General features: G+C 47.8%; 1 protein-coding gene across 2 annotated transcripts in view; it reads left to right on the top strand.

The window, feature by feature from the left end:
- MCU (mitochondrial calcium uniporter) overlaps nucleotides 1-17,921 on the top strand; it is a 695,883-nt gene that overhangs the window by 626,405 nt on the left and 51,557 nt on the right. For both annotated transcript variants that reach the window (XM_085603822.1, XM_085603823.1), the window contains one exon: nucleotides 7,940-8,100. In XM_085603822.1, coding sequence (XP_085459948.1) covers nucleotides 7,940-8,100 — 161 coding nt within the window. The remainder of the gene's footprint in view (nucleotides 1-7,939; nucleotides 8,101-17,921) is intronic.

The following is a 17,921-nucleotide window of genomic DNA, read 5'->3' as shown; positions in this document are numbered from 1 at the left end:
TACCTCAGTATCCAATCTAGAGTGTACCTAAGTACATGACATAACAGTTTAGGGAGAAAGCAGATAGACTGGCGTCCTGATTAGCAGGATCCCAGTCAGACTAGTCAAAAACAGTATCCCATTTAGCAAAAAGTGGGGGTAACCATAAGAAGCAGATCCTACTTTCCTACAACCCACCTTCCACGTATGTACTGCATAGGTGTTGATTCTTTACATGTGGATTCCGCTAGTAGAAGTGTCCATCAGAAGAATAAGTTACTCGCCTTTGGTAACAAAGTTTTCAGTGGATACTCTACCTGCAAATTCCTCACGACCTCCCCCGCCTCCCCATTTTCAGGAGTATTCTTATTTGTTTAATAAGGCCCTAAATCAGTTTTCTGCTATCCATTCTTGACAATTTCATCATTCCTATCCCTGTCTCTAAGGGTATGGAAGAAAGGATGGAAACTGTCAGAGCTCGGGGGTTGAGCTTTATATGGCTCCATGTTTTTACATCTGGTGAGCCACCAGTCATGTTGAAGCTGTGGTGCCGCTGACCAGCCCAGTAAAGAAATTTCAAGTATGCCACTTCCAGGTTGGTGCCTTAGGCAGGTTCATGAGGTGAAGAATCTGCAGGTAGAAAGAGTATCCACCAGAAATGTTGGTACTGAACGTAAGTAAATATTCTTCTCCCCTAATGATTCACCCTCTGCCCCCCTCCTGGCTCACCCCTGCCCCCTCCTGGCTCACCCCTTCCTCATTCGTCTCTTTCACCTTTCATATTCCCTACTTTCACTTCCCAAATGCCTCCTGCCCTCTTATTTCTACTCATTCCCCTCCTGATCCTTCTGGGTCGCGATATGACTCTCTCTGTGCTGCTGATTCACCTCTACTGTGCTGCTGATCACAATCTACCCCCTTCCTGAATCCCTCCATGCCAATCTTGAAACCCTTTGCTGCCCCTTCTCCCTCCTCCGAGTCTCTTGACATTTTCACCTGTTTCCCCCTCCCCCCTGATTATCTCCTGACCCTATAAATCTTTCCCCTCACAGTATTCTTTCCCTACATATGTCAAGGCCACCACAGTGTGTAAGATGTCCTTCATCCAAAAGATCTCCTTCCATATACCTGTCTCCTACCCTGTATCACATTTTTTGACCTTCACTTATTTTCCTTCCTTATCACATCTGCCTTCTCAGACCTCTTCTGGCCCAGGTCCTCGTCGTTTTTTGCCCTTCACTTTGATCCCTTCTTATCTATCTCTTGATCCCCTCTGGTGTCCCCCAATCTTAAGCCGTTTGGACCAATTTTGTCCACACCCCTTCTGTTCCCTTCCCATGTCCATTGGACTCGCTATAGTTCCTTAAGCCCTCATTGCTTAAATTCTGACCCAATTGTCCCATTCACCTACATCCCACCGATGTATAATGGCCTCTGCTCCTTGATTCTACCTCTTCTTGATTTCACACTGTACCTCCTCTGGTTTCCATACTGACCCATCTGTTAAACTTACCCCACGCATTTTCCAACCACCATGTCCCCAGCCTCTATTTTGAATGTCTTCCATACCATTTACATGTCCTTTTACCACTATGTATGCTGGCCTCACATTCGCTACTCAATAGCCCCATCGCACTTACTCTGCATCACTCTTGAGTATTTACATAATACCTCACGTATTACCCGTGCTTTCTTACCACATTTTCCTAAACTTACTTGTCCCTCGACCCATCCTGCTGCCCCTTTCTCTTTCTACTGATTGCCCCTTTCCATGAATTCCTTAGTCTTGTTTCCCTGATTATGATTAGTTTTATTATTTTCCCTCATGCCGCCCAAGTATTTGTATTGCCTTTTCCAACCCTGTGCCCCCTGACTGTCCAAATTTGACAACCATGACACGTCTCTTGCACTATTACTCTCCTACATTTCACCTGACCCCCTCACCTTCCCTTGACCTTCTGTCCTTCGAACCTTTGACCCTTGCTAGGCATTCCACGTGTCTCCTTATCCGAGGTCCATTAACAGTGCAACCTGATCCCATTTCACCTACCTTACGTTTCTTGTTATCCTCACACTGCTGCATCCATAAACCTGCTGAAAGTTGACCCCATCCCCATAGATACCTTAAGTTACATTACCTGACTATACATATCCTAGCTAGGTATCAGGACCCGTTTGTCTTGGCTGCAGCTACCCTGATCACTCATTCTTTTATTGAGGCATACCCTGATGTCCCCTCTCATTGTGTTCCCCAAATCTCATAGCCTGAGCTCCATACCTTGACTGTGCTCTCTTGTGTTCCCATTTTATGTGCCACTACTCACAGTATGTCTACCTTCTCCTCCCCACATTACTTGGCGCGCCCATTTCCAAATATTTGTCTGTTGAAAACAGCTTACCAATTTACATTACTCTTCACAGACAGCTGGAAACCAGAGGCCTCTCTACTGTTGCTGCCAGTCAGGGCCCCTGGCACCGCTGAATTTCAGGTTGGTTGCTGTATCTGTCCACACCCTCCATTCTCTGACCCCCCCTTCCTCTCTCCAGCCCCTGAACATTTGTCTGGTGCATACATCTTAGCACTCTACGTCACTCCTCACAGGTCACTGGCCGACTTAGAACTTACCCCCTGAAAAGCCCTGCTTATGCATTTCTGCTAGGCAGACGCCCTAGCACAGCCGAGGTTCAGGCTGGATTGCCTGACCGCTAACAACAGATAGTGCTCCCTCACGAATCTACCCACGGGGGTCAAACATTCCTATATACCTGTCCTCGCAGCCATTTGTAATTCGAACGTACACGTTGCTTGCTAAGGGCCAAGAAACAATCTGCAAGGTAGATCACGAATTCCTAAAAGCAACCTGTCGCTAGTTCGCCTTGGCCTGTCTGAGGAAAGCACTGAAGGAAGTCTGAAGTCACGTTGCTAGCCACAGCTCTTTTTGCTCAGCTTGCCCATGTGCAATAGTGCTTATGCCTTTTATTCGTTCTCACTTCCCAACATGCCTTCCTAACACCTCTTGTTATGTTCCCCATGTGACCAGCTCAGAGGACTGAAACCTCCTCTGTACAAAGTTCTTTGCTGCCACTCTAATCTGCAACTTGTACCCTTATTTCCACACTTCCCCACAAATGGCTCTTACCCAATTTAAATCATTATACATACGAGATATAATGTCCAGTTTGGAGATTCTGTCAAGCCTGTCCCCACCCTAGGAACATCTTTTCCTTCACACCTATGCCAACCCTGTCACTACACATCACCCCTCGCAGCTCCCAGTATATCCGTGCTTCTCAGAGCCAGAAGCATCTACTGCCAGCAGATGAACTGCCAAATAAATCCATATTCTTCTTTCAGAGGACACTGCTGTGTTTTTTTTCTCTCCAGCACCTACACTCTTCTCCAGCCTCTAGAATATTGCTGCACGTTTCCCAGCAGTGTACCTCCGACATGCCTCTGCCCTTCTCTGTTAATGGTGCTATGTTTATTTTAATCGGTAATTGTGTTTAGAGTGCTCTGATGCAGAACAAAGTCAGAAGTGTGAATAATAAATACTTGGTGAGTGACTTGATCTACTTTATCGGTAGCTCGCTGCAGTTGTTGAGGGAAAGGTTAGGAATATTAAGCATTTATTTCACAAATCCTTTTAGAGGTAATGCGAAAACATTGAATTATGGAGTGGTGCGGGTAATAGCTGACTTTACAGCTGGTTGATCTGCCCATATGTTTCAAGAATGGAATCTTGCTTCATTACTACTTTCTCAGAGCAGCATTTGTTGTTCTCGTTGGTATGGTGCTGGTGGAAAAATGTAACTTTTGACAGTAACCATTCCAAGAAGTGACATTGGTTATCTACGGTTTTTAATGCCACTTCCCGGATGCTGATTTTGCAGGCTCTGGCAATTAGAAATAGTTTGTGGATGGATAGCCGTTAAAGTCGTAGTCGTTTCCATCAAATGGGTTCTAATACACATCAAATAGACAGTAGTTGTCTATGATGTCATTTGAGAGCTCCTGGGTGGGGCGGGGGGTGACAGCAGATGTGTGACGACCTATCCTAGCTACATTATTATATTGTGTGTGCCCACCGAATTCCCTTCCCATGTTTCTCTGATCCACTGAATTAGCAGTACAAGGTTAGAGGATTCATGCCCAATTTAACCTTACCTCCCACAGCCCCCTGTTTGTACGTTCAGTTAATGTATACCTGGATTCCTGCCGCCCATCCCTCCCTCCCTCCTTCCTTCATCACATTCCTCTTGCTCAGATATTTGCTCTCATGTGCTATTTACATGAATATTAATGCTGCTGCATACATTTCAGTACTCTACCATATCTCCAAAGTTGATCACAAACATGTCCACTACACTCCACTGACAGCAGCTGAATTGATTCACCTTCCTGAAAGGTCTCAAACTAGGAATAGAACCAGACGACCTCTACTCTACCACATCTGCTGTGGTGCACCTAGAAATGCTAGCTTAATCATGTGACTAAATTCATGAACAGCAGCTCCCAGGAATGGTAGGCCTTCGGCACCCACAGGCAGTCCAACATCAAGCCCTTAGCAAAAATAAATAAAGAAGTCCCTACAGACCCAAACAGCTGCTGCCATATTGCAGGCCACCCTTGAAACCCAAAAATATATATATGTATATCTTTTTTTTTTTCTTTTAAAGTGCCCCACCAACACCAATGACACATCACAAAGCATTCCCAAAATGCACCATTACAGGTTCAGACCCAAACACTGGACAGAAACAGTCTTATAGTGTTTGGGACAATGTATTTGAAGTTTGGCTAAGAGATCACGCATGGTGTGTATATGACTGTCATCGCTCAGCTGCATTCGACGCATGAGACCACAACATCCTGCTGCAGACTACAATTGGAAGCCAACATCTCTAATAATTTCTAGCAGGCGGTTAAAATAAATCGTTCCTTGAAGAAATTATCTTAACACATGAGAATGGGGAAAACAGTTTCCCGCCCATAAGGTCATACGCGAAGCTCCACAGGATACCATCTTTTAACAGCGACATAAACACACTGCTGGGCTTGATCTGTTTTCACCACCTACATGGGGGACATACAGAAATACCGTGAAGTCGCAGAATATTCCAATCAACTTGCAATTATAAGCAGTAGCCACAGAAACATCGAGATGGGATATCCATGGGGGACAACAACCACAAACTAAATGGCTCACCTTCAGAAATCTTAGCTTTGATCCCACCACACCACTTCGAAAATATTACTTGTACCCCACCTAGATTTGTGGTGATGTACCCATCTAAACTAAAGTTAGAAACCTAAGAGAATTGTAGAACTCAGCCCTCTGCCTGAGCTCACATGTGTAAGCCATAGTGAAATCTTTCTTCCACCAAATATAAATTCGAAGAAAGGCCCACCCACTAATCTGACTACCACCCCCGTCACTTCCCATGGTAAAGGGGCATTAGTTACCTAGACTATCGAAAATAGGAGCGCTTTGTACTAAGGGCGGTCAGCCTACTAAATGACGACTAAAAAATGTAACTGGTAGACATATTGTTGCCCTGAAAAAAGTATGAACCAGTAGCAGCTCACATCAAGTTTTCCATGGCTTCTTTAAAAGGCATGCGCACATTTAGTATTCTCTGTCTCACAAAGAAATGCATCGAATGCAGAGCCTGCGAACACCTTCAAAAATAAATTCTAATCTCCACCCCCATTCAATATATGTTCAGCACCAGAATGTCTCCAGAGCACCTCGGAATCAAACTCAAATACAGAGGTGTTGCTTCTTTGTCACTGTCTCCCCCCGCCCCCCTCCTCTGGCGCTACCTGCTCAGGCAAATCCAGTACTCCCAATATTCCTATGTCTCATGCAGTTCAAGTCACAGCACACTTCCTCCAACACCATGATTTAGTAGCATTTCAGCGTTGGCTGCATCCTTTATCATGCCCCGCTTGTATAGTATGGCTGCTTATGAAATCCAGTTATTGTACCTCTTGCCTGTCCAGCCATGGAACCCTTTATATATACCCTGACCTATGTAACCACTATTTACCCTATTTTACTATCTTTAAGCCAAATCTATGTAACCCAAGTTAATTATGCATATGTATTTTTATAATAAGCCCTAATCTGTGTAACCCCCTCTGACTCCCTCTTAACATGTGAATGTCTTTATTTCCTTTTCTATTCATTGCAGTGTATTCCATTTCAGCCTCTGTGCCTGGAGCAATTAAGTTATGCATTGTTTTTGTTAGCAAAGCCAAATAAACACAAGTATAACTTTTGTTTGCCACCAAGGGGTTCCATGTGACCTCAAATGAACGAGAATGGTGCTGAAGTTGTCTGTGAGATCCTCTGATACACCAAGTCGGTGACCACCACTTCAGTAAAAGCTGACATCTGCAGTTGTATGTTTGGCATCCCCAGTCCCTCCTCCAGCACAGCTGATACCATGAATGGGCTGCCCAGGGGTTGTGAAGTCACGGAGAAGACATGGACCACATCTCTCTGGCTAGATGTACCTTGCCAGTCCCCCACCTTTAAAAAAAACTCTAATACCTGGTGTTCTTCCGCCCTTCCTTATCTCCCTTTATACCTAATGTATCCAGTACCCTAAGTAATAGTTCTACGCTGTTAGTGCGAGAGCAGAGTGCCAGCACCAAGCCGACAGCAGGTCTGAAAGCCACCCCGCCATCATGGCGGCACCATGGACTCTTCTCCTGTCTGCCTTCGTGGTCTGTTCAGATTTGCGGACAACAGGAAAGATGGTGGTTGGTTATGCCTGGGCCTTCCTCAGGTCTGCATAGATCTGGGAGAGGTTGAAGAAGCCAAGTGAGCCGCAAGATTGTTCACATTTCACTGGTTCTCTTGGGTCTCTGGAGACGTAGGCAGATTGGGAGACGACTGGATAAGCACGGGCTTCCCCTACTGACATTACGTGAGTGAAAAACATCTTTTGTTTTTCATTGCTGTGACGTAATGAATAATTCCTGTGTTGTGGCAGACTGCTGAAACTGCTCTTTAAGGCCCACAGTTTTCGTCTAAATGACTGACACCCAAAGAAGTGTTGAAGCGTAAAAATGTTAAACAACATTATGAAGAGTATAGTTTTTATTTTATTTTGCAGCCATCTACCCATGCCTGCCTAGTGACACACATTATGTGCGGCACCTTCAGAAGATTATAGGGTTTTACTAAATATAAATTTGTATTTTGGAGTTTAAAGACTTTCTTTTACGATTAAAAGGGAAGATTTCAATTCGAGCATTCAAAATGCTGTTGACCACAAGCGCTGGGCTGGCTGAATTTGTAACACAACACATGGGCCACATAGAAGCGCTCCTCATATGGTGCATCACCTTGTGCCTTCCTAATGCATAAGAACACTGTGCCCCTGAACTGAACACGGTTTACCGTTCCCATGATGCACAACACTTTGTCCTCACCTCAGACACACCAGGATGTTCTCCCCTGAGGTGCAGCACCCTGTGCTCCGTGTGACCGGATAGTGCATACCACTTTGTGACCTGGTAATGTACTGTACCCTGTGCATTGCTAATGTGCCTGTGCCATCCAGCTGCACAGGGTTTAGATAGTTGTTGATCTGTGTTATTTGTTGTTGTTCTATGTTTGTGTGCATGGGTGCCTGCATGTATGTTGTGTGAGAATTAGTGTCCAAGTAGAGTCAGAATGCATTCACTCGTGCATCCATTGTCTGGGGAAAAAAGTCTGAGATGGATTGGTTCTTATGTAAAGTGATTAATCCAGGTCGTCAGTGCAGTGCAAATCGTTGTAACGTTTTTGTCTACATCCATACAACTATGAATTTAGTTCCGTACGTTTGTGCGCTTGGGTGCTTGTTTGGACTGTGTTAGAATGTGAATATGTACGCTTATGCAAGTTGTATACCTATAAGATTGTACATTGTGACGTAGCAATAATGCAGCCTTCTTTTATTTCAGACCTCTTGAGCCATGAAGATGCAACAACATTGAATGACTTGAAGACTCTTGTGCAGCAGTTGTATAGTACCCTGCGCATCGATGAGCACCAGCTGTGCAAGGAGAGGGAACTAATAGGGCGGCTAGAAGAGCTGAAGGGACAGCTTGAACCTCTAGAAAAGGTATTACAAGTGAGAACATGCTGTAAAGGCCTGAGAACTGAGTTTTTTTTTTTTTCAATGAATTTACCATAAAGGCAGTATGGACTAGAGGAAATCATTAGTCTTGTTAGTTTTTCCTTGCAGCCAATTTACCCCTTAAGCAGTACATCAGATGATTAAGAACTCTAGTGATTGGGTATAATAAAATTCGAGCTTTTGCTGCGTAAGAATTGTAGATAATTTACAACACTAAGCGACAGAGAACAACACAGGTACTGATTCCTGAGAACCGGAATCATCCATCCAGCGACAGGAGGGTAGTTTTGTATTTCTGGCTTGGGTAAAGTCAGAAAAAAGTATACAATCGGATGGTGCTGACAGAAATGCAGGGATGGTTTGGTCCTCCTGTCCACTGGTATCTATTTACAAAAAAATAAGACTGCTCCAGGAAAAAGACTAATGCTTCATGGGTGAACATTTGAATGTCAAGCTTCTGAGCCCTCTTTGTCTGGCAGGGTAAAGAGGTTAGCGATATATATCATGGCCTATTAAGGGGAATTGCTTTGTAGGTTAAACATTACTAGTTTGAACTTTATTTTAGCCTCTTTGGCAAGCATACATTGTTGAGAATGTTGCTAATATGATGGCATTTCCTGCTGAATTACTCTAAGTTGGTAGAAAGCAGGATATTGCGGCCCCATTAGAAGAGCATTTCGTAAGTCCAAACTTTACAATATTAGGGCATTGGCTGCCATATTAAGTCGAGTGGATGTATAAAGCAGTTTGATTTTTGGAGTGCTAGTATGAGAGTTTGACCTGCATTAGTGACTTTATAAGTGGAACTATTGAGAGAGAGAGGGGTCAAGACCAAATGCACAGTAGTGGATAGGGAAGACGAAATACACCAATTTTCAGTTCATTGAGCAGAGCTGGACCAAAATTATTTTTAGGCATTGGGTTAAGAAGTGAAAACGAAGTCTTTTGGGGGTAGAGTTTCAGGAAGTTCTCAATAATCCATAATTTGAGTTTGAGAAGAACTGATCATAGAATGGTCATGTCATAAAATGAGGAGGTAGCCATGTACGATTGTGGGCCATCAGCTTACAGATGGATTGCAGCACTGGTATCACAAACTGCGGTCAGTGCTTTGAGGTATAATTCCTAACCACCTATTTCAAAACCCTCTGTTATTGGTATTGGTCTCCTCTCAAATTATATAAGGCTCGTCTTGTTCCTAATGCGGCATGCTGGAGATGTGAAGATGTTCCGTTTGATTTGTACCATGTAATCTGATCATGTCCTGCACTGGATATTTATCAGCGTTGTATTTGAATGATGCTTCGCTCTACTAATTGTTTTTTTTTTTACTTTTGGAGAATCGGACAAGCTTGCTTTGTTGCATGATTTTGTTGCTTTGGATAGTACAACTTATCATTGGCGTAGATGGATGTCGACCGGTCTTTTAGTGGTTAAGATCTGTATATTACCGCATTGGTGTACAGCACAGGCGCCCACACATCAAGAATGGCTCGTTGAACTTTATAGATTAGCCACATATGAACGTAGGATTTAGAAGTTCAAGATCAAATCCAGGTATTCGATGATGTTTGGGGTCCATTTTTTGAACCTATGTAAATACTAATTATCTTTCTCGTGAATGGGGTATAATAGTCTTATCTGTGCAATTGTGATGGTGATTGGACCGTTTCCATCAATGATTTAAATCTGGGACGGAATGAGGCTGGTGACTTAAATCATTTGATCTGAAAGAAACATGTTAGTTAGATTCCTCACCTTAGAATATCCCCAGGCGTCAGACTGGATCCGGAAGATTTTTCGTCAGCAATACCCCTTGCGTGTCGCTAGGCGTCGTCTGCGGCTCCGCGTCCGTCGTCGGCGTCGTGCGCCGGAATGACGTCGTCGGAGTACTTAGACGCCGCCCTCGCGCGCTGACGTCTGTTCTTCTTTTTTCCGCGCCAGTAAGCGCAGATCCGGGAGAGCTACCCCTTTTAGACTTTTTTGACTACGTTTTTTTATCCTTTTTGATCTTGTCTCGACTCCGGTGCCGGTAGGATGCCTGGTTTCAAAGCCTGTGCTGACTGCAACCGCTTGATGTCGGTTACGGATCATCACCGCCGGTGCCTTTACTGTTTGGGCCTCGATCACGACGCGAAGTCGTGTTCGGACTGCAAGGCCCTGACCTCGAAGGCTAGACGGGAGCGGTCCCGTAAGCTCCTCGAGCTTCGCCACTCGGCTCCGCGTCCCTCTCGATCCCGGTCCAGGAGGAGGTCCAAGGATCGGTCGCGGAGCCGCAGCCGACGTCATCATCGCTCGTCTGGCTCCAAGTCTTCGGGTAAGTCGAAGCACTCCAAGAAGTCCAAGAGGCGACACCGCTCTTCGGACTCCCCTCGTGCGACTCGGCCGAGGGTCAGGGTGGTGCCACCCCCGCGGCTCCAGCGGAGCCGCAGCCGCCGCGCAAGTCCCCATACCCGCCGGTCCCTGGGACTGACGCGACGCCGGCGGAAGTCAGTGCCTTCCTCTCGGCCATGAGGAGCCTGGATCCGCCGTCGACGCCCGCTGACACGCCTTCGGGCCCCGCGGACCCGACTGGGCAACCTTGCATGCCGGCGGCGCCGGCTCTGGCCCCGGCGCCGCAGGTTCCCGAGGGACTCGTCCCCGCCGACGCCGGTCGACCTCGTCACGCCTCCTCCGCCGGCGTCGACACCGGTTCCACCTCCGACGCCGGCTCCGCTCGGCGTCGAGCCCCAGTTCAGCCCCGCTCCGTATCCGGCGCCATTACGGCGTCCATCCTTCCTCCTGTTTACCAGGAATCGGATGACGGGGGCAAATGGGAGGGGTCCGAGGATCCTATGGCCGTTCAGGCTCAGCTGTCACAGGACTGGGCGGATGAACTGGGGGAGGCCAGTGGTCTGGATACCTCACCAGACACTGGATTCATCTCTCCTCCGACTGTGGCTTCGGAGGAGAGTGCTGCTTTCTCTGTGGTGCTGCGCAAGGCGGCCGCAGCCCTTGGGCTCGAGCTGCCTGCCGTGGCTGTGAGGACTAACGTCCTCACTGAGGTGCTTCAGTCTGCAGCAAGCTCCACTGAGCCTCTGCTGCAATTCAATGAGGCCCTCATTGACGTTCTGCAGGGCACCTGGTCCAAGCCCTCCACAGTTCCTCCTGTGGACAGGAACGTCGCCAGGCGCCACCGCCCTGCTCCGGGCGACCCCAGTTTTCTGTCCCAACACCCCACCCCCGAGAGCCTGGTTATCCAGGCTTCTACCTCCCAATCCTCCTTCCCGACCGCTCCGCCGGACCGGGATTCCAAGAGACTGGAACAGTTTGGCAAAAAGCTGTTCTCCTCCCTTAGTTTGGGTCTGCGGTCCTTGAACACCGCCTGTCTTTTGGACCGTTATTCCCACTCTCTGTGGGATACGGTGGAGGACGTGCTGCCCCTGTGCCCGGAGGAGGCCCAGACACGACTTACCCAGGCTCTGGCCGATGGGAGGGATGCAGCACGACATGCAATCAGATGTGGGCTTGACACTACGGACTCGCTGGGTAGGGCGATTTCTACCACGGTGGCGCTTAGACGGCACGCCTGGCTACGGTCCACGTCCTTTTCGGGTGATGTCCAGAGCACTCTCATGGACATGCCCTTTGATGGCACTCGCCTTTTTGGTGAGAAAGCGGACAGTGCGCTGAATCGCTTTAAGGACTCCCGGGCTACGGCCAAGTCCTTGGGCCTCTCGGCCCCGTGGTCGCAAACTTCCGCCTTTCGCCCCTTTCGTGGCCAAGGAAGGGGTGCCTCCTCACGTCCGCCTAGCCACCAGCCGCAGAACCAACCTGCGCGCGGTTGCGGACGTGGTTTCCGCCGAGGCGGTTCTGGAGGCCGACGCGGTCAGCCCACATCCACCCCGGCAGCATCCGCCTCAAAGCCTTCCTAGTCCGAGCTTTCAGGCCCATTCCACGCCAGTGGGCGGCAGAGTTCGCCATCACCTGCTCCACTGGCGGTCCATCACATCGGACAGGTGGGTGCTGCAAATCGTCCGAAGGGGCTACTCCCTCCCCTTCGAGAAGACCCCTCCAGCCATGCCACCGCAGCACCACCGTATCTCGGGGGATCATTTGAATCTTCTCCACGAGGAAGTTTCGGCCCTCTTGGCCAAGGGGGCCGCCGAGCGCGTTCCGAGCCCAGAAGTAGGTCGTGGTTGTTATTCCAACTACTTTCTGGTTCCCAAGAAGGGCAAAGGGGGGCCTATGCCCTATCTTGGACCTCCGGAACGTCAATACCTTCCTCCGGAAGGAAAGGTTCAAAATGTTAACTTTGGCTCAGGTTCTAGCTGCCCTAGACCCTGGAGACTGGATGGTAGCGTTGGACTTGCAGGATGCATATTTCCACATCCCCGTCCTGCCGGCCCACCGGCGTTACCTGCTGTTCACGGTGGGTCAAGAGCACTTTCAGTTTACTGTGCTCCCCTTCGGCCTTACCAGTGCCCCTCGGGTGTTCACGAAAGTGATGGCGGTGGTCGCAGCTCATCTGCGCAGATCAGGGGTTCCAGTCTTTCCCTATCTCGACGACTGGTTGTTGAAAGCGGGCTCGCCCCAGGCAGTCGTCTCCCACCTCCAGACTACGGCGGATCTCCTGCATTTGCTGGGGTTTTCCATCAACGTGCCGAAGTCACACCTGAGTCCCTCTCAGAAGCTCCTCTTCATCGGAGCGGTTCTCGATTCGGCGCAGTTCCGGGTCTATCCGCCGGAACAGCGGGTCCGGGATATTCAGGCCCTGATTCCCATCTTTCGGCCTCTATCCTGGGTTTCGGTCAGGCTAGTGTTGCGGCTTCTGGGGCTGATGGCCTCCTGCATCCTCCTAGTGCATCACGCCAGGCGGCGCATGCGGGCTCTGCAGTGGGACCTGAAGTTTCAGTGGGCCCAGCATCACGGCAACCTGTCCGACCATGTCTTGATCTCGGAGGGCACTGCACAGTAGTTGCAGTGGTGGCTCACGAACCGCGATTGGGTCACGGGCAAGAGCCTCTCCCTTCCCCAACCGGAGCATGTCGTAGTGACGGATGCGTCCCTCCTGGGATGGGGTGGCCATATGGGAGAGGCGGAGATCAGAGGCCTCTGGTCTCCGGCGGAGTCTCGTCTCCACATCAACCTGTTGGAGTTGAGAGCGATCCGACTTGCACTGAAAGCCTTCCTTCCCTCTGTCAGGGGAAGTGTCGTGCAGGTGTTCACGGACAACACCACCGCCATGTGGTATTGCAACAAACAGGGCGGGGTGGGGTCGTGGACCCTTTGTCAGGAGGCTCTGCACCTCTGGACGTGGCTGGAACACCAGGGCGTCACCCTAGTGGTTCAACATCTGGCGGGCTCTCTGAACGCCAGAGCAGACTAACTCAGCCGCCGGTGCATGATGGATCACGAATGGCGTCTGAACTCCGAAGTGGCGCAAGGTCTCTTTCAGCAGTGGGGAGAGCCTTGGTTAGATCTATTCGCCACCGAAGAGAACGCGCAATGTCAGCAGTTCTGCGCGTTGGAATTTCCAAGGCGGCACTCGCTCGGCGACGCTTTTCGTCATGAGTGGAGTTGCGGTCTGTTGTACGCCTTTCCGCCTATACCACTTCTGCTCAGAGTGCTGAAGAAGATCAGGCACGACCGGGCCCAAGTCATCTTGGTGTCTCCGGATTGGGCACGAAGGTACTGGTATCCCGAGCTACTCAGTATGTTGACCGATCCTCCGATACGTCTGCCCCTTCGGGAGGATCTTCTGTCGCAGCAGCAGGGGACGGTCCTCCACCCGAACCTGTCCAGCCTCCACCTCCATGCGTGGAGATTGAGCGGCGGCAGTTGATGGCATTTGACTTGCCTCCTGAAGTCTGTGATATCATTCTGGCAGCCAGGCGTCCCTCCACAAAGACGGTATACGCCTGCCGGTGGAACAAATTTGTGGCATGGTGCACAGCAAAGGCTGTGGATCCCCTTTCCGCCCCTCTTTCTGAGGTTCTCCTCTTTCTTCTTTCTTTGGCCCGGCAGGGCTCTGCCCTGGGCACCTTGAAAGGTTATCTTGCTGCCATCTCTGCCTTCTTGCGACTTCCTGATCAGCATTCTCTTTTCAAGTCCCCTGTAGTTACACGCTTTCTAAAAGGCATTACTCACACGTTCCCTCCTGTCCCTTTTGTAATGCCTCAGTGGGACTTGAATCTCGTTCTCACATTTCTAATGTGTGCTCCCTTTGAGCCTCTTCATAATTGTCCTCTTCGTCTGCTGACGCTTAAGACTGCTTTTCTGGTAGCCATCACCTCGGCTAGACGGGTGAGTGAGCTCCAGGCTTTATCATCAAAGCCTCCTTTTCTCTCTGTTCATCCGGACAAGGTTGTCCTTCGGCCTCGTCCCTCCTTTCTTCCGAAAGTGGTGACCCCCTTTCATCTTGGGCAGTCTGTCACCTTGCCCACCTTCTTTCCGCCTCCACATCCTTCCAAAGAGGAAGAGAGGCTCCACCGTCTGGACCCAAAACGTGTGCTCTCCTTTTATCTGGACCGCACAAAGCAGTTCCGGGTGGACGACCAACCTTTCGTTGGATACGTGGGTGCTAAGAAGGGGAAAGCTGTGCACAAACGGACCATCTCTCGGTGGGTCGTTTTGTGCATCAAAATTTGTTATTCCTTGGCAAAACAGGACCCTCCTGTTGGGCTGCGAGCCCATTCTACTCGGGCCACGGCGGCTACTACTGCTTTGGGGCGGGGAGTCCCTTTGCAGGACATCTGTCAGGCGGCGACGTGGGCTTCACTACACACGTTTGCCAGGCATTATTGCCTTGACAGCCAAGTCCGGAGGGATGGCTTCTGTGGCCGTTCTGTCCTCCAGAACTTTCTGGTGTGATCTTGGTTCGCAGACCCACCACTGGGGATGGTATTGCTTGGGTATCTATTCTAAGGTGAGGAATCTAACTAACGTGTTTCTTTCAGATGAACAAGTTACTTACCTTCGGTAACGATGTATCTGTAAGAAACATTAGTTAGATTCCTCACCGACCCACCCATCCTCCCCGTTCTGCGAACTGACATCTAGGGTTAAGGTTATCCTTTTTAGGCCCCTAGATTTTATTTTTGGCACCAGTGTCGGTCTTTTGCATGGCTCTGCGTTCCTGGCGCGGAAAGCTATGTACAAGAATTGACGTCAGCGCGTGAGGGCGGCGTCTAAGTACTCCCGACGACTTCATCCCGACGCCGACTATGGACGCGGAGCCGCAGACGACGCCTAGCGACGCGCAAGGGGTATTGCTGACGAAAAATCTTCCGGATCCAGTCTGACGCCTGGGGATATTCTAAGGTGAGGAATCTAACTAACTAATGTTTCTTACAGATACATCGTTACCGAAGGTAAGTAACTTGTTCTTTATGGGGTGTGTCTTGTGTAGGCAAAGGTTACCTTAAGCATTGCTTAAACTGTATTGTTAAACAAGAAGGCTCCTTTGTCCCTTATTGGAATTTATTTTTCTATTTTCATTGATACTTTCTAAAGTTCTTTTGTCCCTTCTTGGGACCTCATTTAAAATTATATTTATGTTGAATTGCTGTACTATATGGTGTTCTCTGTAGTGTATTGCCTTACAATTTCCATGTATAATGAAAATTTCAAAAAAGAAATGTATAATAAAAAAAAAGGCTTCATGTAAGCCTGAAAAGCTTTCTAAATATAGAAATCTCCTATGTTTTTATTTTTTACAATTACGTGTATAGGAATAAATTCAAGGTGTTCGAGGGTCACTATGTGATCACAGCAGAGGAGAAATGCTCCAACTGAGTCATCACTGAACACTGAAGAAATACAATTGAAAAGCAAAACTCGAAGCCAACAAACAGCCCAGTTTCTGCCTCCTTTAAGAGAACTGTGTTAGCTGTATCTGCAGGAAGCCCACTGTACTGAGAGGAATTTGTATTGCACTTTGCACTACACAGTTGTATTATGTCAGACACCAACGGTTTGTTAAAATAAGCATAGAATATATGGCTCCCATTTCTGGATGTAGCAGTGGAAGAGGAAAGGCCCCATGCCATGCTTCAGGGCATGAAGAACAACCCATACCCATCAACTGTGAAGACTGATAAACTCCCTAAGGACATACTTTGTTAAGTACTCTAGATGGTCTTCGCACTTGAGGTTCCCCGATACAATCGAAGTGTACATAATCAACACCTCCTCTTCAGAAATTCTGAAACCAAAATTAGAGAGTGTACTTTGCATTTCCACGATCCTTCCACGTGTTAAAGATTGAGAGGTTTCCTTAGTTCCTAAATAGGGTATTAAAAACTACTTGGAAATGGTTGGCGTTTAGAATGGCTGCTTCACTTGCTCAGTGGCCGTAAGCAAACGATAATGTGTAATGCTTCTTATGAATTTTAAAGAAGGTCATTCAGATAGTGCAAAAGAAGGCTGTGAGGACTTAGTCCTTGAAATTGATGGGTTTTCAATGATGTTTAAACCAGATCTATTCTATCATCAACCTTTCAATATTCAGTGTTCCTTAGCACATTAACCCAGCCCCAGTCGTATTTTGAAATGACATTCAGCTAACACAAGACCTGATGAAAACATGTGTCTTGCACATTAGGGAATGACAAAAAGTAAATTAGGCAGGAAAAATTTGCAAAATTACCTACTGTCACTTTACATGCAATTTGCAGGAATTGTCAATTTTACATTCTGCAGTGGCATATAATCTTTACGTGTGGGAGAGAAGTTTGTGGGTAAAAAAGTGTTTCGGACAGACATTTTCTGCTAAAACCAATCTCATGTTGGTATCTTGTGCGACTTTCTTTTGAGTTTGGTATTCTCTTTCCTTAGAAGCTAAAAGAACAGAATGTTCGCCTGGTATGACAATCAGGAACCAGTAGCAGCAAAAAAAAACTCTGGTTCACTCTGAGCTTCCTCAAGTACTATTGCCAAGTCTATGTATGTTTGATCCATACAAAATAAGTTAATTACCGTATACTAGCTTCTGACCAATACTTCTGTGTAAGACACATATACTTAAATAAATTGAGACATATATTCAGTTAATGACTTAATGAGAACAGAGTGCTCAAAAAGTAAAAGGTAATTGTTAGAAATTGGGTTTCTGGTTGGCAGAGGTATGAACCACAATCCTAGTCAGGGTAAGTAACAATTCACCCTAAATTATCCTGTGCTCACCCTCTGGTCACTTAGCACAAAGCAGTCTAGCTTAACTTAAGAGGCAATGTGTAAAGTATTTGTGCAACACTTCAAACAGCAACATACTGAAAACACCACAAAAAGACTCCAAACCAGGTTAGGAAAATAAAGAATAATTGTATAAATAAAACCAGACCAAAACGACAAAACTCCAACAAGTAGAAGGTTCGATATGAATTTCTGAAGAATAAGCTTAAAATGGCACGTAGAACCAATATGCGCTTAAAGGAGATAACTGGTCGCACTGGACCGGGGCAATGTCAAAAGTTCAGGCTGACCGCAATGGAGCGCAGGCCTGCTGAACCAAGTTCCTTGATCTGGGTTGCAACAACGAAAATGCAGCGTGCAGCTGAGGCATTGCCTCTGTGTCGAGCCACGCAGTGGATGAGATGCATTGATTTTCTCCATGCTACTGCAGCAATGCGACAGTTCAAAGTATGAGGTGTTGGTTTCGAATGCGATGCACGGCTGCTTCTCCCACAGTAGGCGAAGGGTCAATTCTGAAGGCGATGCACCAGGTCTGCTCCACGCTACTACAAGGATGCACTGGTTCTGACTCACGTAAAGGTGAAGATGCACTGGTTCCAATAAGGAGGTGTCCGTTCTAGTTGCAGCAGCAC

This window comes from Triturus cristatus, chromosome 1_2 (genome assembly GCF_964204655.1).
Source record: "Triturus cristatus chromosome 1_2, aTriCri1.1, whole genome shotgun sequence".
NCBI classification, from domain to species: Eukaryota; Metazoa; Chordata; class Amphibia; order Caudata; family Salamandridae; genus Triturus; species Triturus cristatus.
The sequence above is the reverse complement of the archived record's forward strand: the minus strand, read 5'-3'. Positions and strand labels throughout refer to the sequence as shown.